Here is a 25,142-nt window from a genome sequence, read left to right as displayed (position 1 = left end):
GCAACGGTGCACAGTCGGGGAGAACACAATTTCGTCTTGAAATTTTAGTGAGAAATCACCTCATAACGCTACCGTCGTTCTAAGCAAAATAAGGTGCATAAAAGGATTAACATCACATGCAATTCATAAGTGACATGATATGGCCATCATCACGTGCTCCTTGATCTCCATCACCAAAGCACCGGCACGATCTTCTTGTCACCGGCGCCACACCATGATCTCCATCAACGTGTCGCCATCGGGGTTGTCGTGCTACTCATGCTATTACTACTAAAGCTACATCCTAGCAAAATAGTAAACGCATCTACAAGCACAAACATTAGTATAAAGACAACCCTATGGCTCCTGCCGGTTGCCGTACCATCGACGTGCAAGTCGATATTATCTATTACAACATGATCATCTCATACATCCAATATATCACATCACATCGTTGGCCATATCACATCACAAGCATACCCTGCAAAAACAAGTTAGACGCCCTCTAATTTTGTTGCTGCATGTTCTACGTGGTGACCATGGGTATCTAGTAGGATCGCATTTTACTTACGAAAACACCACAACGGAGATATATGAGTTGCTATTTAACCTCATCCAAGGACCTCCTCGGTCAAATCCGATTCAACCAAAGTTGGAGAAACTGACACTTGCCAGTCATCTTTGAGCAACGGGGTTACTCGTAGCGATGAAACCAGTCTCTCGTAAGCGTACGAGTAATGTCGGTCCAAGCCGCTTCAATCCAACAATACCGCGGAATCAAGAAAAGACTAATGAGGGCAGCAAAGCGCACATCACCGCCCACAAAAACTTTTGTGTTCTACTCGAGAAGACATCTACGCATGAACCTAGCTCATGATGCCACTGTTGGGGAACGTCGCATGGGAAACAAAAAATTTCCTACGCGCACGAAGACCTATCATGGTGATGTCCATCTACGAGAGGGGATGTGAGATCTACGTACCCTTGTAGACCGTACAGCAGAAGCGTTAGTGAACACGGTTGATGTAGTGGAACGTCCGCACGTCCCTCGATCCGCCCCGCGAACCGTCCCGCGATCAGTCCCACGATCTAGTGCCGAACGGGCGGCACCTCCGCGTTCAGCACACGTACAGCTCGACGATGGTCTTGGCCTTCTTGATCCAGCAAGAGAGACTGAGAGGTAGAAGAGTTCTCCGGCAGCGTGACGGCGCTCCGGAGGTTGGTGATGATCTTGTCTCAGCAGGGCTCCGCCCGAGCTCCGCAGAAACGCGATCTAGAGGAAAAACCGTGGAGGTATGTGGTCGGCCTGACGTGGAAAGTCGTCTCAAATCAGCCCTAAAACCTCCGTATATATAGGTGGGAGAGGGGGAGCCTTGCCTTGGGGCTCAAGGAGCCCCAAGGGGGTCGGCCGAGCCAAGGGGGGAAGGTCTCCGCCCCCAAACCGAGTCCTACTTGGTTTGGTGGGAGGAGCCCTTCTTTCCTTTCCCACCTCCTCCTTTTTTTTCTTTTCTCTTTGATTTTCTTCATATGGCGCATAGGGCCTTCTTGGGCTGTCCCACCAGCCCACTAAGGGCTGTTGTGCCACCCTCAAGGCCTATGGGCTTCCCCGGGGTGGGTTGCCCCCCCCCCCCCCCGGTGAACTCCCGAAACCCATTCGTCATTCCCGGTACATTCCCGGTAACTCCGAAAACCTTCCGGTAATCAAATGAGGTCATCCTATATATCAATCTTCGTTTCCGGACCATTCCGGAAACCCTCATGACGTCCGTGATCTCATCCGGGACTCCGAACAACATTCGGTAACCAACCATATAACTCAAATACGCATAAAACAACGTCGAACCTTAAGTGTGCAGACCCTGCGGGTTCGAGAACTATGTAGACATGACCCGAGAGACTCCTCGGTCAATATCCAATAGCGGGACCTGGATGCCCATATTGGATCCTACATATTCTACGAAGATCTTATCGTTTGAACCTTAGTGCCAAGGATTCATATAATCTCGTATGTCATTCCCTTTGTCATTCGGTATGTTACTTGCCCGAGATTCGATCGTCAGTATCCGCATACCTATTTCAATCTCGTTTACCGGCAAGTCTCTTTACTCGTTCCGTAATACAAGATCCCGCAACTTACACTAAGTCACATTGCTTGCAAGGCTTGTGTGTGATGTTGTATTACCGAGTGGGCCCCGAGATACCTCTCCGTCACACGGAGTGACAAATTCCAGTCTTGATCCATACTAACTCAACGAACACCTTCGGAGATACCTGTAGAGCATCTTTATAGTCACCCAGTTACGTTGCGACGTTTGATACACACAAAGTATTCCTCCGGTGTTAGTGAGTTATATGATCTCATGGTCATAGGAACAAATACTTGACATGCAGAAAACAGTAGCAACAAAATGACACGATCAACATGCTACGTCTATTAGTTTGGGTCTAGTCCATCACGTGATTCTCCTAATGACGTGATCCAGTTATCAAGCAACAACAACTTGTTCATAATCAGAAGACACTGACTATCTTTGATCAACTGGCTAGCCAACTAGAGGCTTGCTAGGGACAGTGTTTTGTCTATGTATCCACACATGTAAATGAGTCTTCATTCAATACAATTATAGCATGGATAATAAACGATTATCTTGATACAGGAATTATAATAATAATTATATTTATTATTGCCTCTAGGGCATAATTCCAACAGTACGATATGTGAGTTACCATGCTATTAACATTAAAGTTACCATGGGTATATTTCATACCCCCCGCCCCCGCGCGCGAGAATTACCCAGTGGTGTACATAAGTTATCATGTCTTGGGGACGTAAAAAGTCATGTTATCTGCACATAAGTTATTGTGGTGTGTTTCAACAACCCCCCATCTCCATCCCGTCGCTAAAGTTATCAGGATTAGGGTACATAGGTTATCTGGTTTGTAGTGTGTGAGCTACCATGCTATTCACGCAAAAGTTATCGAGTGGTATATTTCATCACCACCCCAACCCCCCTCCCCCCGCGCGTTGCCAAAAGTTACCATGACCGGGGTATATAAGTTATCAGGCTACGAAATGTAAGTTACCGTGCTACTAACATTAAAGTTACCATGTGTATATTTCACCACCCCCTCACCAAAGTTATCAGGACCGAAGCACATAAGTTATCAGGTTTGCGATGTGTGAGTTACCACCCCTGCCCCCTCCCCCTCCCGCGCCAAAGATACCATGACGGGGGTATGTACGTTCCATGGTGAGAAAAAAAGTACAGAGAAAAAAGTATTATCATTGGCACTCGATGAGTGAATCAAAAGATTACGTTGAATAAAAATAATCATTGGCATTAAATGGGATGGCTGCACGGAATATCAAATGGAAGAAGACAATGCCTTGCAATTAAGTGCTCACGCTCGATCGTGTACATTGATAGCTGAACCAAAAACAGGTATGCTTGCCCACGTAGAATGTAGACAAGAAGCTAGGTACCAACGGTGCTCAGACTAAAAAAAGGTAGGCATCAACGGTAAATTGCGGGATCGCGATCCCATCCCGCAGTTGGTCAACGCAAAATTGCGGCGCGCGTGCATGTGTAAAGGACCAACGCAGCCATGAGATCGCGATCCAACGATAGCAAGATCGTTCAGATCTGATGCATAAAGCAGAACGTTCGGATTTTACAAATTTCGATAATTAAAAAAGGTTAGGACTGTGTGCATCCAACAAAAAACAAAGAACGATGACACATGTTAGGGGTAGGATGCTATAAGTTTAACACACCCGACATAGAACCGTTAGAACGTTCATGGAAAGCTCCCGTGACCACTCCCAAAAAACATTAACTAATTGCATGACTCAAAGTGGTAATGTAGTTAGGGCTGTCTTTTCGGGCACACACGGCTCCGTGCATTTTTTATTTAGTCCGTATATTAATTTTGACTGAAGTCAAACTGCATAAACCAGGTTTATAAAAATAACATAAACATTAATATATGATGCGAAAATATCTCAACTATGATATTTTTTTGAATGATGAATTCAATAACATTGATTTGGTACCGTATATGTCCATATTTTCATATGTAAAATTGGTGAAAGTTGATAAAGCTTGACCATAGACAACGCTGAAATATGCAGAGTAAACAAAAACGGAGGGAGTAATATAAGTGTTTCTTTTGATGGTACTAGTTAGCATGCACGTGCAACGCACGACTAACCAAATAATTTGTAAATTACTTTTAGTATTAAAATTTTAGTATATATATATAGCTGCAAAAATATTGAAACATACACAATATACTAAGTCGAGCTGTAATTTTTTTTTGTGTCGCGAAACTTATCCGCTGATTTCTTAAGCAGCGCAAGAACCTCCTCCGAGTTGTTCACACATGAATGAATCTTCCTTTCAATTTTTACTTGTATACTAAATCGATCATGAGGGAGACAATGGAATAGAAAAGACAAGAAAAGGAGAAGATCGACCGAGCCTGACCAAAAACAGGAATCTCACAAAGAATGACGGACATGCCGTAATGATTGGAAAGGCATCAATCACCAGCGGCGCAATTTGCTCTGCCAAATTACACGCATTTTTTACAGTCAAGGTCTACGCCGCAGTTCCGGTGGGGGCGTGGAGTTTATCATGGCCGCGCCACCGCCGGCGAAGCGGCCCCCTTTTTGCTCGACTCGGGATCGTCCCTTCCCCTCCGCGTGGACCCGTCCCACCCCTTCCGCACCGACCCGTTACCTCCCCCTCGGGTCCACGACATCGTCCTCGCCAGGAACGCCTGCCACCGCCGCCCGCCGCCGGCGTTGCCGAAGCTGCCTCCCCCGCCCGCGGGCCGGCCTCCGCGCACGCTCCCCTCGGGGCTCGCTCCGACGAGGTCGATCAGGCTGGTGGCGTGGCGCACGCGGCGCGACCTGAGCACCTGCTCCCTCACGTGGTGCGACAGCCGCAACGTGAACCTCTCGTGGTCGCTCCGCTCGGCGGCCGCCGCCGGTGCCGCGAAGAGAGAGTGCCCCGTCGAGTGCGACCTCGGCAGCATCGCCGCCCGTCGCTCGCTGGGCAGCATCTCCAGCTCCATCGCCTCCTCCTTCCTGTTGTCCTCGTCGCTCTCCTCCTCTTCCCGCACTGGTATCGCCACGGCGTGCGACGACGATGAAGAAGGCGAGGGCTGACGCCGCGCCACCTGCTCCGGCGACGGGGGCGCCACGACGGGCGGCGGCGAAGGCGGCGGCTTCTCGAGGTTGGCGCGGCAGAGCGGGCACGTGATCCGCGCCTCCAGCCAGGGGTCGATGCACTCCGGGTAGAAGGCGTGCGAGCAGTGCGGCAGCAGCCGGAGGAGGAGGTGGAGCACGGTTTTCTTTTGCGGGGAGGTGCAACAGTTGGATCTATTTTTGTTTGCTCGCTGTAGGAGGAGGTGGAGCACGGTCAGCCTTTGGTGAATTTGGTAACTGCACACCGTCGTGGTGCATGGATGGTGGAAGGCCGTTAAATTACAATTTATTGACTAATTGTGTGATGGTGGTTGATATTTGTTTTTTGTGGGTGTAATACATGTGTGTATTTAGAAAAGTTCTCGTTTGATCTTTTATTAGTAAGTATAGATATATCATTTTGTAATACAAAGCAATCCCAAGCAAAGATGAGATGTGGGAAAAGGGAGTGATTCCACGACCCAGATGGCTGCTATTCTATCGCATCACCACACGTTTCATTCACGAACCGGTCCCCCGGTTACACTAGACAGCTGCGCGCGCCGCATCGCCACCTTCCATTCCCGCATCTAGGGTTGCCCGCGCCCCGCCACCGCCGGCCATGTCCGACCCTGCCTCCGCCCGGGACCCCGACGCCGAGATGCGCGACGCCGCCGCGGCAGAAGCGGCAGCAGCCGGCGACGACGACGACGGCAGCGAGGATGACGCGGAGGAGGAGGAGGAGGAGGAGGAGGAGGAGGAGGAGGAGCTGGCACCTGCCGAGGAGCCGGCGGCGGCACCGGAGCCGGTCTCGGCCTTCCCGGGGAGCCCGAACCAGCTGACGCTGCTGTTCCAGGGCGAGGTCTACGTGTTCGAGTCCGTCACCCCTGACAAGGTCTCCTCCCCCCTCCCCCTCAACTCCTCTCTGCACATCTCAGATTGCTAGTATAATGCTAGTATTTGTTTTGGTTAGGAAGTTGAAATTATTTCCCTTGGTCACGTGGGCTTTAAATAGCCACAGAGTTATCAACTTTAATGATGTCAACAGGGAAACCGACTTGAACAGTACTTAGCTCACAGTAATGGATTGCTTCTGTACTGTACAACTGGCAGAAGCCTTTAGCCCTTGCCACTTGTGGCAGTTTGCTATCAAGTCATAGGGTTTCTTTCCGTAACTAGGCGTAAGCCAAGTATATGATGGCTTGTAATGACTACCTTCTGTTGTTTTTTAAGAGGGATTTGTAATTATTAGTTGCTATGGCCATACTTGATATTACCTATATATATCCAGGTATATATAAAAAATCTGTTGTTACATTCAGATTTTAATTTGGTACTCCTTTGTGCCGTTCTGTTTTACCTAAGTTGAATTCCCTTTTCCAGGTTCAAGCTGTCCTGTTACTGTTAGGAACTGGTGAAATTCCACCCGGTCTATCTGCCATGGTTTTACCCAGTCGACGTGAAAACAGGGTACTTGGAAATTGCTCGGCTGTACCTGTATATATGTTAAATCAATAATATTTTCCCCTTTATGATGTAATGTTAGCATTCTTGTGCAGGGTTATGAGGATTTGCTTCAGAGGACAGACATTCCTGCAAAAAGGGTTGCTTCACTCATTCGGTTCCGCGAAAAACGCAAGGGGAGAAATTTTGATAAGCAAATACGCTATGCTGTACGCAAAGAAGTGGCGCACAGGTTTGTACCTAGTCTGCCAGATTTGTCAGTTTGTACCACCAAGCATTATCAGTAAAGCTATGAATGAACCATACACCATGCCGTCTGTATTTTGTTTATTTTGGCTCAGTCATAATCCTTATCATTATATCTATTGAGGAACTAGTTCATTAGTTATGGCATTAATCAGACCCATATCATTGTTGTAGGCCTACTGCTTAATCAGACCCATGCCATTCATGGCTCGAAACCAGGTGACCTTCCAAGAAGTGATTCTAAGATGACCAGTTCTTTAATAGGTCCTTATGTACTGTATGTATTAGGCCTTCTAAACTTTGACATAACCCTCTTTTCCATGGCAAGCACAGACGGATTTTTTGATATACCTTGACAAAGGGAATATATTAAAGAATGATTCTGGATACCCGAGTTTAGAAAAGATCGCATAAAAATTTAGTTTCCATGGTGATTTTTTTAATTCAGAAAAGGTAGGAAGTAAGGTTTTGTGTTATCTCTCTTTTGCTTGCTTTAGGAGTCTAGTAAGCTGTCATCTATCCTCCGGGCCTTTATTTTTGTACTCCTTTGTGTGGATATATATTCACCAGTGTCAACCTTACTATTCTTGAAAAAAAAACAAGACACTGTAAATGATGTACACAGATATGTTAAGTTTACATCGACAGTTAAGTATGAAAATGCTGTAGTTTCAGAAGCATTATATTTGTAACTGGGGAGATATTGTGGCCCACGATTTTTCCTTAGGCTTTAGTACATTTGAACATGTTGTCTTATCTATCTTAGTTCATCCTAAGTCTTGAACCAAGGGAACCACACAATTTGTTCTATCCTGTATTTGCTTGGTCAAAATTTGTTCCAACAAATATTCATAAATTTCTAACTTCTAAGTAGCAATTAGTTATAAGGAACATCACATGTCTTAAAAATCTGATGCTCATATTTCTAACTAATCTCTCAGGATGCAGCGTCGGAAGGGGCAATTTGTTGGAAGTGCAAATTTGGAGGGGGAGTCCCCTTCTCCAGGCTGTGATCCTGCCTCCCAGGGCTCAGGCCAAGATTTCCTGTCTCGAGAATCAAAGTTGTCTTATCTTTGATCACTTGATCCACTTTTTCTGTCGTTATGTTATTGAACGGGAAAGGGATGACCCCTTTTCCCCCATATCATACTTGTTACAGGTGTCAGAATTGTGGCACTAGTGAAAAGATGACGCCGGCAATGCGTCGTGGTCCAGCTGGTCCAAGGACTTTGTGCAATGCTTGTGGACTGATGTGGGCAAACAAGGTAAATCTTATCCTTAACATGCTAGGCTGTTATTTTTACTTCCTTTCTGATGGACATATGATGCATGTTTTTTCTTTTCTTTCTCAATGCCCTAAACAACCCCTTTCTATGCCTTTCATGCTTTAGCAAACACGATAATATTTCAGTGGAGGTGGAATTGCATTGTGTGATTGCAAATTGAAATAACCATGTCTTAACAACATCATCTTAACACCATGCTTGCTGTGATTGTGTCACAGGGCACATGTTAATGCGACTTTGCTCTGTCGTTTTGTCCCAGTGTTGTGGACTTGCAGCAATGGTGCATGCTTGTTAGCAACTTGGTGGATAAGAATCCATGGAATATTTCAACCGAGTCATGGACTATGCTGCCTGTTGAAGTTGTCACATATTTAGTTTTCAGTTTCCCCCTTGTTACTTCCTGTAGTCATGGAGGTATGTGATGTGCCGATACACTTGCTTCAGTAGAAAAGCTCCGAGGTTTCTTTGGTTGTGAGACGTCGGAACCACAAATAAGCTTGCGGAAAAGAAATAAACTATTATATATGAAAAGAAATGGACCCTATCTTTTTCATTGTTTCAGCAGTGTTAGATAAGTTTTACTCATGTGCTGCTATTGTCTCTACTTGAGAGCGGAAAGAATCATAGAAATAGGCGGTGGTGATTCTCTGTCCAAATGACCGTCTTCTGTTTCAAGATTTAATTGTCTTCTCTGACTTCATACTTGCGCTTGTTGGTTCTGCCATTTTGGACTTGCAGCTATTTATTTCTGTATATATTGGATTTATGCAGGGCACCCTGAGAAGTTGCTCCAAGGCAAAAGTCGAAGCTCCTATGCTTGCAATTGAGCAGGTTCATTTGTTCATCATCACTATTGCTTAACCATTGGGCGATCACCACTTTTTATGCATACCGGACCCTGAATCTTTCCATACCCCTCTTAGTGCAACGCTGCGGTTGCCCAGTGTCAGACTGGAACCGATGTCAAAGCACTGCCAGCTCCAAGCAACTACGACGTCACTCCAAGCAAGGGCGAAGCGTGAGCATGCTCTGTTGCTTCCTTTTCAAGTGATTCAGGCAATCAATTAGCTCTGACTCTCTATACCTCATCTTTTGCAGCATGGATAACAGTGTGACTGCAACCGTAGCTGCTGCTGCGATAGAAGGAGCGCCGAAGGCGCAGTCAGAATAAGTTACATCGACATTTGATTATTGAACACAAAAGACCCCAAATTCATCTCGTATAGCCAAACGTCACAAAGCACAAGATTCACTTATCGTGAATACTGATCGTCATCAAGTGCGCATCTCTTGCTTGCCAGCGCCAGATATGTAATTAACATAAAAGCATCTGGCTCAATATGTTGGCATTTGAGGTGTTACATTTGGCTGCCCTTTGCGAGCAGCGCATTTACATAATCACAACATCACATCGATCGTTTTACCATGGGGCTCTCAGCTTGCTCATATGATTCTCAAGGGTAGTTTGTTTGTTCGCCCAATCTTTAATGCTTTCTTTGTGCCCCTCCAAAATGGATTTGTGCAGTTGTGTGTACTCTTGTCTAGCTAACAACTGCCCTAGCACGTCAATACATCATTTTATTTATGTGTTCGTACGAAATTAGCGAATATTTGGTTCTGAGCCCAAGCTCATATACTCCCAATATCTGATTCGTCACCTTCCATTCAGATTTGCATCGTGGGGTGCATTTGTTCATTATATTTGCGTATGTATGCCATCTGGATATATTATGAGAAATCAGTATAAAATATACCATTCTGTCCACTCCGTAATGTAGTTTATGCATTATTTTTAAAAGTCAAACCATGTTGAGTTTGGCCAAAGTTTATTGAGAAAAACATCAAACACCAATAATAACAAATAAATTCTCCCTCCGTCCGGAAATACTTGTCCTAGAAATATACAAAATGAATGTATCTATAACTAAAATAAGTCTAGATACATATATTTTTAGAACAAGTATTTCCGGACGGAGGGAGTATCATATAATAGCATGTTTTAAATCCAAAAGTCATTTGTTATGAATATGCCGTACACCACTTAAATAAACCCCTGGAAAGGCCACCCATTTGAATTAGGGTGTAACATTTTTTAGCAATTGGATTAACCAAGAACTACACCATCTGAACCAATCTTGCCCAAATACTTCCAAAATGCAGCAAGAAACGGCACTAGCTTTTTGACCAGGACGAAAAGAAATCCTCATTGAAATCTTGAAAAGGATCAAGTAAACAATACAAAAAAATTCTATAAAATGAGCACACATAAGAAGCCTGTGCCGTTATGAGCAGATGCAATCAAATCAAGCAAAAGACAGACAGAAAAAGGGGCTCTGATTCGACAATCACGATTCGACACGCTTGACAAATTGTAAAAATCAGATATCAGATTTTTAAGCATGTAAAATTAAATAGGAGTATTTTTTATGACAAATCATGTTGTCGCGATATTGAAAAAATTGTTTCGGCGAGGATGACAATTCCTGACAAAGAACATGAACACGGCGAGGGTTGGCCATACTCTTTTTTTTTCGGGGAAGGGTTGACCATATACTTGTTAATGAAAATTGCCATTGACACGACAATACATACTCCATTCGTTACTAAATATAAGTTTTTTCTAGAAATTCCACAAAGAGACTATATTAAAGGCAAAATGAGTGAATATACATTGTAATGTATGTCTATATACATCCGTATATAATTTTTAAATTAATTTTTTTAAAAGACTTATATTTAGAAACAGAGGGAGTATAATTTATACCATAATAAAGTGCGTTTTGCCATGCCTAAAAATCTGACGTTATGAAAAGTAAAATAGTTATTCAATTTTGTTTTGAGAGGGATTATGCAATTTCCTGCTCAGACCGTCTTCTCCCCCGATCATCTACGGCCTAGTGACGACAGCCCGCTCGCGGACGGACGCGTCCATCTCTCTCTCTCTCTCGGCTCACGCGCCACGGATGCAGAAGCAGCCTCCCTCCACCTCCTCGCCGCCGGCGATGTCGGTCCCGCCCTCCGGCCATCGCCAGGTACCCACCCCCACCTCCCCTCCCCTCCCCGCTCGCCCTCCCCCGCCCATTCCCTCCCCGACTTAAACAGTTTCCCCGCAGGTGTCGCTGAGGGGGTCCAGCGCCAGGGAGATCACCCGCGACGCGCTGCTGCAGAAGGTCTCCGAGGAGCGCCAGCTCCGCAGCCACCTCCGCCGCGCCGCTGCCGCCGCCCTCACCATCCAGGTACCCGCCGTCGCCGCACCCGCGCCCCCCCCCCCCCCCCCTCCTCAGCCTCCCACGCCTGTTGCGTGCCGCTGTGCCCGACCACCACCCACCAGCCCACCCCACCCGCGCGCCTAATTCTATCTGAAATCCCGAAATCTGATCGCTGCTCATGACCATGGGCTGTCTGCTCAGTTTATTTTGCTGTATGCTTTGGTGGATCTGGGCTACGCCTCGTCTGCCTGGCAGAAACAATTGACCTGAAGAGTTTGGGGACACCGATTTGGTTGGCCTGGCCTGGCCTGAATCACCTAGGGAGATTTCTGGAATGCTGTTGTAATTCTGGTTCTGGCTAGCGGTTCGCGAATCCTGAATTCTAACAAAAATTTAGACGCACATTGAACGTAGTAACAATCCTGACCTGGACGCAAGTAGGTTTTGGTGTTGCCGGTGCCTAACCTAGGACTTGGATTCAGGCTTGCGCACCAGCGTCCTAACGAAGAAACTTGAGATCGGTGGGGTTTTCTACTTTGAAGTAAGAATGAAGCCCAGAAGCGATGCAGGAATCCTAAAGCCGTAGTTTCAATTACGCCGCAACCTACCCCCATGTTGGATATAAACTATTGAAGCGTAACGACTCGCTGGTTTTTGGTTCTTGCATAGCCGTAATGTGTTTGATTCACTGTGATTCTCAAAGTGTTCGATCGTGAGATCCTACTCAACTACTCAGAAACTAATAATAGGTTTCAAGCAAGAGCACTAGCAATTCACAGTGTCATAATAAATCTCAGATGACGATTTAAAAAAAAAGGGATTCACAATTTGTTCATCCTATTTTTTATCATCGGTACCATAGTCAATGACATAATTATTATACATAAGAGAGAAGCTTCAATGGTTCTACTGTGAATGGTGAACTCGTGCTTAGCTTGAGCGATAATGCTCACACGGCTAGCAGAACGTGATGTTCGTGACTAACACGAGGCAAAGACCAGTGATAATGTCAAACATTGGTATTGTTAGCCTTTTCATTTTTGTGGCCGATCTTTTTGGCTGACACTGACAGAGCATGAAGTTGTTGGTGCAACTTTTCTGGTGAGGGCTGAATAACAGACGGAAGTGGGATCTACAGCTTTATAGTAGACTCAGGGAAGTCAGGAAGTTCTTGATAGATACGTGAGGGCAATAGAACTGAACGTCATGGCTATGAATCTGCTAACTTCGCTTTATGGGCAACTGGATCGGTACTTGTGGCGTTAACACCTTCTGATTTTTTGTTTAATATCCCTCTATATAGACATCACTGGAAGGTATTTGATGTTAACACCTTCTGAATTTTCTAGTAAGTTGATGGATCTGGAGGCCCTAACAAAATGGAATATTTAATAAATATAACGAAGCACGCCTTTGGTGATCTGTCAGTAGATTATTTTATCGTTTATCCTTATAATCATACCGTTAAGCACCTATAAATTTGTAAATTCTTTCATGTGTTTTTTTGCCAACCATGCAGAAAAAACTTATAATGTATAATTCCCAATGCAGTCAAAATAGATGCTGACAGCCCTTTCAAAGTGTTCATGGACATGAGCTACATATGTGTTGTGCTTTGCTTCAATGATTTTGTGTTGTATACTCATATAATGGATTTCCCTGTTACTGTTTTACTTCTGCCAGCGAGTATGGAGAAAGTACCATCTTATCAGAAAGGTTACAGAACAACTTCATGAAGAGTGGGAAGTGTTAATAAACCAGCCTGACATCAACCTGACAAATCAATGGATATCGAGCAAAATGCTTAGGCCATTTCTTTTCTTCATTACTCAACCGTCAAACTGGTACAAGGGGCAACAGACTAAGACTGTAAAGTCTATCTCAAGATGCTTCAAAATCATCTTGTATAGCATAAACTCAACGGGTATGCCTTTTTACTAATCAAACTTCTGCTTTCAGCGATTCTGGTATGTGTGGTAAGCTTGAACATTTTAGGAACATATTCGGATATTCCTCTTTGAGTCTTTTCCTTTTCTAATTTTGAGGATTATATAAATATACTCCCTCCGTTCCTAAATATAAGTCTTTTAAGAGATTTCATTAAGAGTCTACATACGAAGCAAAATGAGTGAATCTACACTCTAAAATATGTCTATATACATCCATATGTAGTCTACTAGTAAAATCTCTAGAAAGACTTATATTTAGGAACGGAGGGAGTAGTACATAGAATTTTTTATCCCTGTTTGGTCATGTCCTAATTAGAATAAATTAATTTTAAATTTAAGAGAAATAAACTACTCCCTATGTTTATATATGCGAGGTGTATTTTAACCTACCCAAATTCATGCTTTGGCCAATAATTTAATTAATTACATGTGGGCTATGTTTCGCAAAATTGATACCATTGTATTCATATTCAAAATTATTCATGATTGTTATTTGGTACCCCGTCAAGGCGACCCTTTGTCGCTGATGCTCTTCGTGATTTCCATGACGTCCTGAACACTTTGATTCAGCGGGTTGTCAAAGACGAGTTCCTGCAGTGCCTCACCAACCATCATATCACCTTCAGCGTTTCCCTCTTTGCCGATGACATTGTCATCTTCTGGCACCCAGATGCTCAGGATCATGGCACGATACATGAGCTGCTTCGTGTATTTTTTGATGTGCTCCACTGCGCCGACCCAATACCAGCCTGCGGCGATTATGCCATTGGTGACGGTCTGTCCTGCCCCATAACCAATTTCCCCATCCCATATCTAGGGCTGCCGCTGTCAGTTCGGTAAATTCCATCACCCACTCTCCAAGCGCTGGTTGATTGGATCGAAAGGAAGTTTACTACCTGGCGGGCAGGATGTCGAAAAGGGGTAAAGCTTGTGCTGGTCTGACACGTTCTCAGTACCATGCCAGAGCATATCCTCCTGGCCATGGTACTAAATTCATCGATTTTCAATAAGATTGACTGTATCCGACTCGGATTCCTCTGGCATGGTCAGTCGGAAACTAGAAATCGAGGGGAGGCCAATGTTTCTCAACTGACGGCTGGTCTGCTGGCTGTTGGCGCTCAGCTGACTACTGCTAGAAGCTCGCCGGCATGCATATTTGAAGATAAAGCAAAATTATTACATGTTAGTGCAGAATGTGATGATGTCAGCATCATGTAAAAGTGCAATATGGTAAATTAGGCCGAGCATATAAAAATTGAACTGGACTAGATTCAGGCTTGCTGCAAAACACACACAAATTGGGCACGTACCTTTAGAAGATGCACTTTCCTTTTCAACTGACATGTATCTTTTCTATGTAGATCAAAGCAAAAACTTCTGTTCCTTTGCTGTGGGTTTTCCAGAAGAGAGGTCTATTTGGCTCTATCAGGCAAAGAAGCTGATTTCGCTGTGCTCTTGCATCCTTGCCAGGTGTGATCATTGTTGTAAGGATGTAAACATGGTTGAAATTACTACTCTTACCATGCGGTTGGCCATCTCATTAACTGATTGCAAAACATGGAAAAACTTAACAAGTGAGAATACTAGAGCTGCTGATGCCTCTGTGGAGGCTTTGATTGAATTTATTGGCACAAGACAGAGTGGTACATATAGCTGTGTGAGGAGATATATAAAATGTTTTGATCCCCATGTTACCCCAGGGAAGATAGATTCTGCTATTGCACCAGATGACCAGCTCCTGGTTACTGCTAGTGCAGTCACTCTTGCATTGCGCCCTTTCAACTCTACAAGAGCAGACATGGGTGTTGATCTAACTGGTTCTGCAAAGGAATACTTCACACTTATACTCTCAATTCCGTATATTTGCAAACGTCTGCCGCCTCTTCTCTTACCTGCTCTAAAACACATATCCGTACTGCAACCGTCTCTCAGCATTTTACTGGTAAGGGTCTTCAAATTTTGATATGGACATAGGCATTTGGTATGCTGTTGCATTGATTTTGTATAGAAGCTTTTGCTCTCCAAGGAGTCAGACATTGAACTAATAAATTCCTGTGTTTCTGACATGATAGGTTGCAACTTGAAACCTGTATGTTATAGTTGATCTGCTAATATTTTTCAAGTGGTAATTGTTTTATTCTTATTTTTTAGTTATATACTCTGTTGGTGGTCTGTGTACTGCTGTATAATTCTTATGACACCAGCTATTAAATTTCAATTTATCATGCCAGTGGTTAATGTTAAGTGAACCAGTTGCAAATTTGTGAAAGATATTATCCCATTACCATGTTCTACCCATCTGCAAGTCCTTAGGCCTAGTATTTCTATATAGTGACAACTCATCACTCTGTCATCTTGATTAAAAAAGTTGATTCCATTGTAAGTGCAGAATTGTAGTGTCCTGACACGTTCATCCTTCTAGGGTTACAAAAAAGTTCACGGTTTATTTGATGTGGTTTCTTTAGATATTGGAATTTAAATGTCGAACTGATCAAGCCATGGCAGGTGGTAGCAGATCTCGAAGGATAAAATATTTGAAGAGATAAGTAAACTGGAGCTGGCAGAGGTTTCTTATGTTGATAACAGTACCATTCCCTACTGTGGTTGGGCACTTGGAAATCTTATAACTCTAGCCACTGAGCATGATGATTTATCCAATTCGGGTTGCTTCATTCAAGGGCTAGATTGTTGCCTATATGTTCATGCTATTAACTGTATTTCCCAAAACTTATTGAAATGTTTTGAAGAAAGCAAGGGAATGCTTCATTGCATTGATGATAGGGCCACCAATAATACATCAATTACCGAAGAAGTTGACACCAATGATAGCTTCCGCATAAGAACATTGTTTATGGACCTTCTAAAGCCAATTTACCAGCAGTGGCACCTCAGAAAGCTATTGATATTGGCAAAGGAGGATGTTCCGTACGAGAGGGAAACCAACCATGACCTAGACCAAAGGCAGGTTAAATGTCGGAGCCTAAAGTTAACAGATATTATATGCTTTTACTATTACATGCTCAGAATTTTCTCTTCCCTGAACCCATCTATTGGTCCATTGCCTATTCTCAACATGCTCTCATTCACCCCGGGATTTCTTGTTGATCTGTGGGGAACGTTAGAAATATCAATTTTTGGCCAAACTGGCCACAAATCACAGGAACCTGAGCATGAAAAACAATTGGCTGGAAGTAGTTCAGGTGAGCAAATATCCTCCACAAGGCAAAGACGGAATGCCAAGGACGCACCAAAAAAGTGGGCAAATGTGCTCCATAAGATTACAGGAAAATCAACTGATGCAGATGACACCAATTTGAGCGACAGTTTGACTTCTGAGAGTTCTAATGATGATGCATTAATTTTATGGGATATTGAGACTATGAGGCAAGGATCTGAAGGTATCACGAAGGATGTAATGCACATGTTGCATCTGTTCTGTGCAATATATGGACATCTATTACTTGTGCTAGATGATATTGAGTTTTATGAGAAACAGGTAATATTGCCTCATCCACACTCCATCTTTCTGTCTATTTCTCTCCACTAAATGTATTGATGATGTGCTTGTCCTTCTCTGTTTCCACAGATTCCTTTCACTCTAGAGCAACAACGGAAGATTGCATCAGCACTCAATACGTTTGTGTACAACTCTTTCCTTCAGAATAGTGGAAGCGGCAACAAGCCTCTTATTGACGTGACTGTGAGATGTCTTAATCTACTCTATGAAAGGGACAGCAGACATAGGTTCTGTCCGAATTCCCTGTGGTTGTCACCCGCCAGAACTGGCAGAATTCCAATTGCAGCTGCTGCCAGAGCCCATGAGGCAGCCTTTGCTAGTTTAGTTGGAACCACTTCAGGAATTCCTACACGCAGCTCTGTACTTACCACAGTACCACATGTATATCCGTTTGAGGAGAGGTATTTAACTGTCTAGGTTTATTCATTAGCCCTATTATGCTTGTATTGGAGTATACAACTGAATGCAATGCTGCACATGGCTGAACCTTAAAACGAAGTACTTCCTCTGTAAATTAATATAAGGTCTTATATTAGTTTACAGAGGGAGTATATGTTAGTGTATTTTATGGGATTGCTCGATGAGTGGCTACATCAAATTTATTTTTACACGCAGGGCATATTTTTTTAATATTGTAGCAATTTTATCCGATACTAATTATTCTTAACATCATTTGATGTATTTTACTCAGAGTGCAGATGTTTAGAGAATTTATCGAGTTAGACAAAGCATCAAGAAGAGCTAATGGTGAAGTCTCTGGGCCAGGTCCAGGATCCATCGAGATAGTCATTCGTCGAGGTCATATCGTTGAAGATGGATATAGGCAGTTGAATTGTCTTAGATCTAAGCTGAAATCTTGCATTCACGTGTCGTTTGTCAGTGAATGTGGCCTCCCTGAAGCTGGTTTAGACTATGGTGGTCTATCAAAGGAGTTCTTAACTGATCTGTCCAAGGCCGCCTTCAGTCCAGAGTACGCCTTCTGGGAAATTACAAGCCCTTTAATCTTTTCTTTCTCCAATGCAGAAGCTTTGATAGTATCTTTTTTCTTCTTCTTTGAACAGATATGGACTGTTTACACAAACATCAACATCTGATAGTAGCATAATTCCAAGCAGTTCTGCTAAGCTTTTGGACAATGGCATTGATATGATTGAATTTCTTGGCCGAGTTGTCGGCAAAGCACTCTATGAGGGGATCCTCTTGGATTACTGTTTTTCACAAGTATTTGTGCAAAAACTTCTAGGGCGCTGGAGTTTTTTGGATGAATTATCAACACTTGATTCTGAACTTTACAGAAGTCTAATGCAACTCAAGGTGTTCTGGTATTTTATTATGGTCCTTTAAAACGCTGATGAAGTTTAATGTTGTGAGCTTTATCCTTTATGGGTATTTCGAAAATAAATTCTTAGCATGCTGTTCCAATCTTGAAGTGTCTAACCATTTAGTATGTTCAAGATAGGTAGTTACTGGAACCTCTAGCAGTCAATACAAGGGATTTGAAAGCTATTTAAGGATTAGAAACTGCTCCACGGTCGATCCTGGTTCTCGACAACTGTGGCGACAGCTTGAGAACCGCAAAGATTATTTTGGATTCAAATTTGCAAACCGGTCAAACTGGACAAAGTTAAATTTTGATTTTCGAATAGGAGTGATCTGGGATTCTCAGGGAGCACCAAATATTATGAACATTTTTCGTCTGTTTTCTGATCCCTGGTCGATATCATGCATTTATTACAATTCAATGATTCATCATATAACTTTGGCAAATATTTCCTTGTCTATTAAGCCTCAGCAAAATTTGTTGTTGATTTTTGGTTAATAATTCTGTATTAACTCGTACGACAATGGTAGATCTCCCTACAGATATAGACTAAATATGGCATTTAGTGAGGTATCTTTCTGAGTAAAATCTGATGGACACATTTTGACAACAATTCTATACTGGGTTTTCCGTCAAACAGTACTATGACGGGGACGTCGAAGAACTTTGTTTGGATTTTACTCTGACTGAAGAGTTAGGCGGGAAAAGAATAGTTCATGAACTGAGACCGGGTGGCAAAAATATCTCTGTTACAAATGAAAATAAATTGCACTACGTTCATGCGATGGCAGACTACAAGCTTAACCACCAGGTTTGTCACTCTGCTCATATTTGTAATGATTTAGAAGCTTTTATTCTGTATCAGTAAGCAATCTTCTGATAAAATCATAAACTCTGCAGATACTTCCGTTTTCAAATGCATTCTACAAAGGACTCAGTGATCTCATCTCACCATCTTGGTTGAGCTTGTTTAATGCAAATGAATTTAACCAGGTAACTCCCTCATTCTTTGTTGATACTACTGAATCTGAATTGGCCTTTATGGATGATCCTCTAAGCGGATTTAAAATTCCTTAAACCGGAATAATAAATATTAAATTCTGAGATTATAAACTTGGATGCAAATATCAACATTTAAGATCAAAATTATTGAGTTTGCTATATTATGTTACAATTATAAATCAAAATTATTGATTTAAATAGTAGAAATCAAAATAGCACTTTAAGTTGAGTCGGAGAAGACTATTTTTGGGCCAAGGCCCAAACTATTATTAATGTAGTGATAGATGATAAGCCCTTAAAGTACTATATAGTTGGCATGTAGGGAAAATTTGAATATACACACACCCCTTACTAAGATAGTACACTTATGCGATTCTTGAATATTTATATAGTATAAAAACATGTTAGACGGTTAGAGTATTTGTAACTGCCAACCTTTGCAGCAAAATCTGATCAGATGTGAACTTTACAAGGAAAAACAGCTATAAGTCTACTTTCTTTTTTGTAGAGCTCTTAATTGCATGTACACAAATACACCTCGGTTCTTAAAATATATTTGCAAGCTTCTATTCCTGCTATCTGCCATAGCAATTGCAGTTTGGTAGTTTGCATTTTTACGATCCTGTTTACAGTGCTAATGTATGATTGCCACATACAACAGTTACTTTCAGGTGGATCTCAGGATTTTGATGTTGATGATCTGCGGAACAACACCAAGTACACTGGTGGTTATACCGAGTCAAGTCGAACTGTTAAACTCTTTTGGGAGGTATGTGAAGTTATCTCATTCTGGCCATGTAAATAGCTTACCAATATAAAGGTAGTTAGTAAGGAAGTTACTTACCACGTGACACTAATCCCCAACCCCTTATCAAACTGGAAAATATAAAATATAAGAAAAAGTAGACAGGCGTTTGCAGGAAATATTTCTCTGATGTATAGTTTGGTAGTACCCTATGTTATTGCTGTCATACCACACGTCCATGCTATTAGCTCGTGTACTCTTTTCTTTTGTGCTAACAAAATGGTAACTGCGGTGAATATATGATGGGCATGTTTTGCTGCCACCACGTTGGCATGCAAAACACACAACCATCTGGTCTAGCTAAATAAATACCTGTTTTGCCGACCAACTGCAATGCAAATATAACATCTTACCATGCTGAATTGAAACGGTCGTAACAGCGTGTCAAGCACTGGAATATGCAGGTTATCAAAGGGTTTAAGCCGACAGAGCGCTGCCTGCTACTGAAGTTTGTGACGAGCTGCTCGCGAGCCCCGTTGCTCGGATTCAAGTACTTGCAGCCAGGTTTCACAATTCACAAGGTTCGATCAAGCACACCGAGAAAGCCTTTTTTTTTCCTTCCCTTTCTCTCCTAGAAGCTTGCTTGGTATCTTCAAAAGTCGCATGTGTCCTTGTTGTTTGCCTAGGTCCCATGCGATGTGACACTCTGGGCTTCAATCGGAGGTCAAGACGTGGACCGCCTCCCATCCGCTTCGACATGCTACAATACGCTCAAGGTACAACCCGTTGTACGATATCCCTGTCGCCTTTGCGCCGCCCTGCTGCTTTTTTTCATAATAATATGTCGAAGTCGACCTTGTTCGCCATCCTAACTTTCTCCACATCGAGCATTGAGCACCACGGCATATAATTTTCCGTTGTTTCTTTGGAAAATCGCTGCAGCTTCCGACGTACAAGCGGTCGAGCACGCTGAGGAGCAAGCTGGTGTACGCGATCAGCTCGAACACCGGGTTTGAACTATCGTAGTCTCGTAGAGGTATGTCCGCTATGCATGCATGTTGTGCTGAGTGTGAATAGATGGAGAGAGAGGCGCAGCGAAATTGTATCAGAAACCTGAATATCTTTGGCGTAAAATGTATTGTGCTTGATCACTGATTTGGTTCGGGTGGATCGTCATGAACCCACCCATTGACCCCTGCCTATTTTAGCGTTTGTCCGTTACGGTTTTGTCTACTTTTGTGGCTGATTTTGAACTACAAGCTGTATATAAAATAAGCACGGCGCAAGACGGTATGTAAATTTCTGGAGACTTTAAATCGACGGACTTTCTTTTTTGAATTTGTTACTGCTTTTAACTGCCGGAAGGTTTCTCCCACAGCAAGTGATAACTGGGCCGGGCAGTGTGCATGCATTGAAAGCGGCTCAGTTCATGTCCCTTGTTATGCCGTGTGCCATCTTTGAACATATCTTGTGTTTCTCGATGCCTTGTTTCAAACATTTTTATTGATAAATGCCACGCGGATAACTAAAATCAGCGAAAGCCTAGTTTCAGCGCCGTTATATATTACATCACGGATCACATTCACTGATTCACATCACAGAGAGCAAGGAAACAGCATTGCCTAATAGTAGTTGAAAGCAAACAAAACAGCATGATAGATGATCTAGTACTAGTAGTAGAGATCACAAGCAAGAAAAGCTAGGATCGAGGTAAAGGGACAGACAGTGGACAGATACAACGACATGCACAAGACGGACGGTTGATGCAGTGTGAGTCATGGCATGAGCCACCATTGGTCCGTCCGGCGATGAGGAAGAAAATAAAGGATGGAGCTAGGAGATGAGCTGGAGTCCCTGGAGGAGCAGCGCGTCGGCGAGCACCTTGTTGGCGGCGTCGGTGGGGTGGAAGCCGTCCCAGAAGACGTATCCCGTGGCGTTGGCGCACGTCCCCGGCGCGCCCTGGTGGCACAGCACCGACGTCTCGATCGTGCCCGTCCCGCAGCACGCACGCCGAGACTCGAAGAACCCTGCCATGCATGAGTTCATCAGTTCACCATCCGTTTACGCCAAAGATTCGTCATGCAGAGGCACACAATAGCTATCGATTGAATTGAACTGAGAGAGAGCCGTACGTACCGGCGGTCATGGGGTCGGCGACGAGGTTGAGGAGCGGGTTGTAGATGTCCAAGACGACGAGCTTGAGGTCCGAGTGCCGCTTCTTGGCCGCGTCCGACGCGGCCTGCAGCTTGGCGTTGAAGGCCAGGGAGTCGTTGTTGAGACGCTCCACGCAGCCTCCGCCGCCGCCGCCGCCGCCGCCGAAGAGGGTGACGGACGCCGGGAGGCACCCCATGGGCGGCAGCGACGTCACCCCGATCCGCCGTGCGCCCAGCCCGTACAGCCTCTGCGTGCAACCGTTCAGTTCATGGATGCCAATCAGTCAATCACTCGTCACACATCATACTAGTACAGTACTGGTAGTAGTAGTACTACGTACGTACGAAGTGATCCAGGTATAGCCTCTTTGTTTCTGCTCATGGATGGATAATGGATTGCATTTACTACGATCTTGCACCCAGCAACCAACCGTGTCAGCGTCCTCATGCAGAGCAGGGCCGGCCGGTCCGCCATGGATGCATGCTCGGTGCGCTGCTGAAAAGTAATGGCGGGCATGCATTGACCGTGGAGGCGAGAACGGTCGCCATGGCAGGGCCATGCATGTGCGTGCTAGTAAAGGAGGCTGGGAAATGTTGCTGGTTTTTCTCCTTGGCGTGGATGTGAATTAATCCATGGACATATATACATACATGTGTTCATGGCGCAGATGCATTTACGAGGATTGGTGAGGAAGAGGAATTGATGATGCTGCACATGCCTAGTGGCCAGGACATGACCAGCATATATAGGGGCAACGCAATAGTTACCGCCTGTGGCAGTGGTAGTGATAGTTGGGGCCGCCTAAATTTCTGATCGCTGAAATCTGTATCTACCGATGAGGTAGGAGTATTTCACATTCACACTGTTCGTCACAAACAAACCACCCATGTTGGTTGAGCAGCAGAGTAAATACTGAGGCCATTCAATCCCTGCGGTCCTACTATCTTACAAGACGCCATAGGCCGGCGCCCTTCTATCCATAGCACTGCACTGTGACCTTCAGCCCATTTACACACTCTACTGCAGGTTATTCAATTGCATGTCTGCCCAAGATTCAAGTTTCACCATAACTCTCACTGTACAATGTGTAGTACAAGGAACTATCATCATCTCCCACCTTTCATAGTCATGAAAAAACTAGCTAGCTGGCTAATTTGAACGTACGATAAGTCTCACTATGCACTAACCTCAGCACGTACTATATCAACTCAATTTTAGGAGAGCACTAGTAGCAAACAAGCACTATTTTGTTAAGAGGAAAGTCTATGTTGCTTTGAAAATGGTCTGAAATCCAAAATTAATTTACACCCCCCCCCCCCCCCCTAATGAAGTAGCTAGCTAGGAAATAAACCAACTTTGCCTAGAACAGTCGAACAACTTCGTGCCAGCAACTGTGACGATTAAAGTGACCATTTTTTCGATTCATCCACCAAGAGCTAGATTCATGAACATCAATTATTTATTTGCCGGGAATGAACGCCACTTTTGCTTAGTGGCTGGTGATTGATTAGTTACCTCGACGAAGGCCGTGAATGGCTGCATGAGCGCGTCGGCGAACTGGTCGGGGGTGTAGGCGGCGGCGAGCATGGCGTTGACGTAGTAGTTCTGCACGTAGTCGCTCGTCCCGGCGCTCACCAAGTAGATGGACCCGGACGTCAGCGCCGCCGCGCGCTTCTCGCCGGCCACCGCCGCCACCTTGGACTGGTACTCCTTGAAGTAGTCCAGCTGCCGCCCCAGCGAGATCGCGCCCTGCATCCATCCATGCATCATGTCACCGTGTGTCCGTGTGCATTCATAAATTTTTACATGTTTTATTTATGAGTTCGTGACGACTTACGTAGAGCGCGGCGGTGGCGTCGAGGTAGCCGGCGGCGCCGGAGGCGAAGTTGGCGCCGTGGAGGAGGGTCTTGTTGTCGCTCTGCGCCTCCTCGCTCAGGTACGCCGGCGGGTACGAGCTCAGGCCAAGGCTCTCCACTGCGGAACACGCCATTAATTTTGTCATGCAGATTAATGGTCCATTATTGAATCATCCAAGGTGGCAAGCACAACTGAGAACTGAAAGGACCGAGGTGGTAGGGTACCGGTGTAGTCGGTGGCGAGCTTGCCGTTGCAGAAGCGGCCGGTGGGGGCGTGTGTGGCCGGGAAGTCGCGGCCGTAGGGAGGGAAGTCGGCGCGCACCAGCGTGGCCAGCCGGTTGTTGTTGCCGGCGTCCACCACCGAGTCTCCGAAGATCATCACGCCCGGCACCAGCGCCTGCCCCGCGCACAGCCGCGGCGCCGCCGCCGAGAGCAGCACCAGCACCAGCAGCAGCGGCGGCGCCCATGCCGCCGCGGCGGCCGCCATCTGACGGTGCATGTTTGATGTTTCACGTACGCGCGCGCTTCGACCGGCACCGGCACTGGTGTAGGCGCGTGGTTTCGGAGGAGAGAACCGGCCAGGCGCCGGGTAGTAGATGTAGATGGAGCGTGGGGTGCTCTTCTGCTGCTTTCGGTTGACGCGGCCGGTGGTGTGGGTGCGAGCGTGAGTGTGGGTGAGGGTGGTTCTAAAGAGGCGGAGGGCGAGAGAGGGACGCGTACCCTAACGCCGTGGAAGGATCTGCGGTATTCAAGACCGAGTTACTGCTGCCTGTGCGCCTGAGGGTATAGGGGGGGGGGTGTGTGTGTGTGTGTGTGTGTGTGTGTGTGTGTGTGTGTGTGTGTGTGTTGGTTGGGGGGGGGGGGGGGGGGGGATCGGGGTGAAAACATTCAGTGATATTAAAATAAACCGGCTGATCTCTCCCGCAAATAGATTCTACTCTAGGGCTCTTTGATCCTTTTTTGATGATTTATAAAAATTTAAAGGAAAACACTTAAAATAAACCGGCTGATCTCTCCGGTAAGCCGCTCTCTCCTGACGACACGTGCCCTGCACAAGGCCCGCAATCCACATCCCAGCCTTATCCTCTCCACACCCGGATCTGTCTTCCTCGTTCCTTCCTCCCTCACCCACTCCCCCACTCGTTTCTTCCTAGATGGGGAACCGGTTGATCCGATGGGGCGGCCGTCCAGCGCGTCGCCGACGGGGTTGGGGGAAGCCGCGC

At 44.9% G+C, this 25,142-nt stretch overlaps 4 protein-coding genes across 7 annotated transcripts; 2 read left to right on the top strand and 2 right to left on the bottom strand.

The window, feature by feature from the left end:
• Window positions 1-4,614: 4,614 nt before the first annotated feature.
• On the bottom strand, window positions 4,615-5,760 carry LOC123450171 (E3 ubiquitin-protein ligase ATL6-like). The gene is made up of 2 exons (XM_045127555.1): window positions 5,701-5,760; window positions 4,615-5,382 (listed from the first exon to the last, which is right to left on the bottom strand). The coding sequence occupies exons 1-2, from the start codon at window positions 5,758-5,760 to the stop codon at window positions 4,615-4,617; spliced, it is 828 nt and encodes a 275-aa protein (XP_044983490.1).
• Window positions 5,611-9,592, top strand: LOC123447149 (GATA transcription factor 18-like). Of its 3 annotated transcripts, none has more exons than XR_006631475.1 (8): window positions 5,611-6,065; window positions 6,554-6,640; window positions 6,730-6,866; window positions 7,822-7,944; window positions 8,040-8,145; window positions 8,426-8,580; window positions 8,938-8,997; window positions 9,090-9,121. XR_006631475.1 is itself a non-coding variant. In XM_045123728.1 (8 exons), the coding sequence occupies exons 1-8, from the start codon at window positions 5,793-5,795 to the stop codon at window positions 9,335-9,337; spliced, it is 954 nt and encodes a 317-aa protein (XP_044979663.1). In that variant the 5' UTR covers window positions 5,662-5,792; the 3' UTR covers window positions 9,338-9,592. The 3 variants fall into 3 exon arrangements, 2 of the variants coding, with proteins under 2 accessions (XP_044979663.1, XP_044979664.1); XM_045123728.1 differs by lacking the exon at window positions 8,426-8,580 and adding an exon at window positions 9,265-9,592 and having other exon boundaries at window positions 5,662-6,065; window positions 9,090-9,184; XM_045123729.1 differs by lacking the exon at window positions 8,426-8,580 and adding an exon at window positions 9,265-9,592 and having other exon boundaries at window positions 5,664-6,065; window positions 7,822-7,941; window positions 9,090-9,184.
• Window positions 9,593-11,053: 1,461 nt separating this feature from the next.
• On the top strand, window positions 11,054-21,247 carry LOC123447147 (E3 ubiquitin-protein ligase UPL7). Of its 2 annotated transcripts, XM_045123724.1 has the most exons (14): window positions 11,064-11,198; window positions 11,280-11,402; window positions 13,059-13,299; window positions 14,686-15,266; window positions 15,840-16,820; window positions 16,911-17,242; window positions 17,533-17,811; window positions 17,903-18,155; window positions 18,803-18,973; window positions 19,063-19,155; window positions 19,826-19,933; window positions 20,374-20,490; window positions 20,596-20,685; window positions 20,852-21,247. In XM_045123724.1, exons 1-14 carry the CDS (start codon window positions 11,130-11,132, stop codon window positions 20,933-20,935), a joined length of 3,522 nt encoding a protein of 1,173 aa, XP_044979659.1. In that variant the 5' UTR covers window positions 11,064-11,129; the 3' UTR covers window positions 20,936-21,247. The 2 variants fall into 2 exon arrangements, with proteins under 2 accessions (XP_044979660.1, XP_044979659.1); XM_045123725.1 differs by lacking the exons at window positions 19,063-19,155; window positions 19,826-19,933; window positions 20,374-20,490; window positions 20,596-20,685; window positions 20,852-21,247 and having other exon boundaries at window positions 11,054-11,198; window positions 17,903-18,163; window positions 18,803-18,940.
• A 184-nt stretch (window positions 21,248-21,431) lies between these two features.
• On the bottom strand, window positions 21,432-24,682 carry LOC123447148 (GDSL esterase/lipase At5g03810). Its single transcript, XM_045123726.1, has 5 exons — window positions 24,145-24,682; window positions 23,901-24,037; window positions 23,579-23,812; window positions 22,046-22,310; window positions 21,432-21,936 (listed from the first exon to the last, which is right to left on the bottom strand). Exons 1-5 carry the CDS (start codon window positions 24,416-24,418, stop codon window positions 21,743-21,745), a joined length of 1,104 nt encoding a protein of 367 aa, XP_044979661.1. The 5' UTR covers window positions 24,419-24,682; the 3' UTR covers window positions 21,432-21,742.
• Between the last annotated feature and the right edge of the window lie 460 nt (window positions 24,683-25,142).

This window comes from Hordeum vulgare, chromosome 4H (assembly GCF_904849725.1).
Source record: "Hordeum vulgare subsp. vulgare chromosome 4H, MorexV3_pseudomolecules_assembly, whole genome shotgun sequence".
Lineage (NCBI taxonomy): Eukaryota > Viridiplantae > Streptophyta > Magnoliopsida > Poales > Poaceae > Hordeum > Hordeum vulgare.
Note: the sequence above shows the minus strand (reverse complement) of the source record. Positions and strands in the feature narration are given on the sequence as shown.

Bases quoted from the DNA above. Each gene is read 5' to 3' on its own strand.
- LOC123447147 (XM_045123724.1), top strand. From the start codon at position 11,130: ATGCAGAAGCAGCCTCCCTCCACCTCCTCGCCGCCGGCGATGTCGGTC. The intron at 15,267-15,839 runs GTAAGGGTCTTC...AGGTGGTAGCAG, and splicing joins CGTCTCTCAGCATTTTACTG to ATCTCGAAGGATAAAATATT. The intron at 19,156-19,825 runs GTAACTCCCTCA...CACATACAACAG, and splicing joins ATGCAAATGAATTTAACCAG to TTACTTTCAGGTGGATCTCA.
- LOC123447149 (XM_045123728.1), top strand. From the start codon at position 5,793: ATGTCCGACCCTGCCTCCGCCCGGGACCCCGACGCCGAGATGCGCGAC. The intron at 6,066-6,553 runs GTCTCCTCCCCC...TCCCTTTTCCAG, and splicing joins AGTCCGTCACCCCTGACAAG to GTTCAAGCTGTCCTGTTACT. The intron at 7,945-8,039 runs GTCTTATCTTTG...TACTTGTTACAG, and splicing joins CTGTCTCGAGAATCAAAGTT to GTGTCAGAATTGTGGCACTA.
- LOC123447148 (XM_045123726.1), bottom strand. From the start codon at position 24,418: ATGCACCGTCAGATGGCGGCCGCCGCGGCGGCATGGGCGCCGCCGCTG. The intron at 24,038-24,144 runs GTACCCTACCAC...CGTGTTCCGCAG, and splicing joins GCTCGCCACCGACTACACCG to TGGAGAGCCTTGGCCTGAGC. The intron at 23,813-23,900 runs GTAAGTCGTCAC...GGATGGATGCAG, and splicing joins ACGCCACCGCCGCGCTCTAC to GGCGCGATCTCGCTGGGGCG.
- LOC123450171 (XM_045127555.1), bottom strand. From the start codon at position 5,760: ATGCGGGAATGGAAGGTGGCGATGCGGCGCGCGCAGCTGTCTAGTGTA. The intron at 5,383-5,700 runs GTTCGTGAATGA...CTCCTCCTACAG, and splicing joins CTAGTGTAACCGGGGGACCG to CGAGCAAACAAAAATAGATC.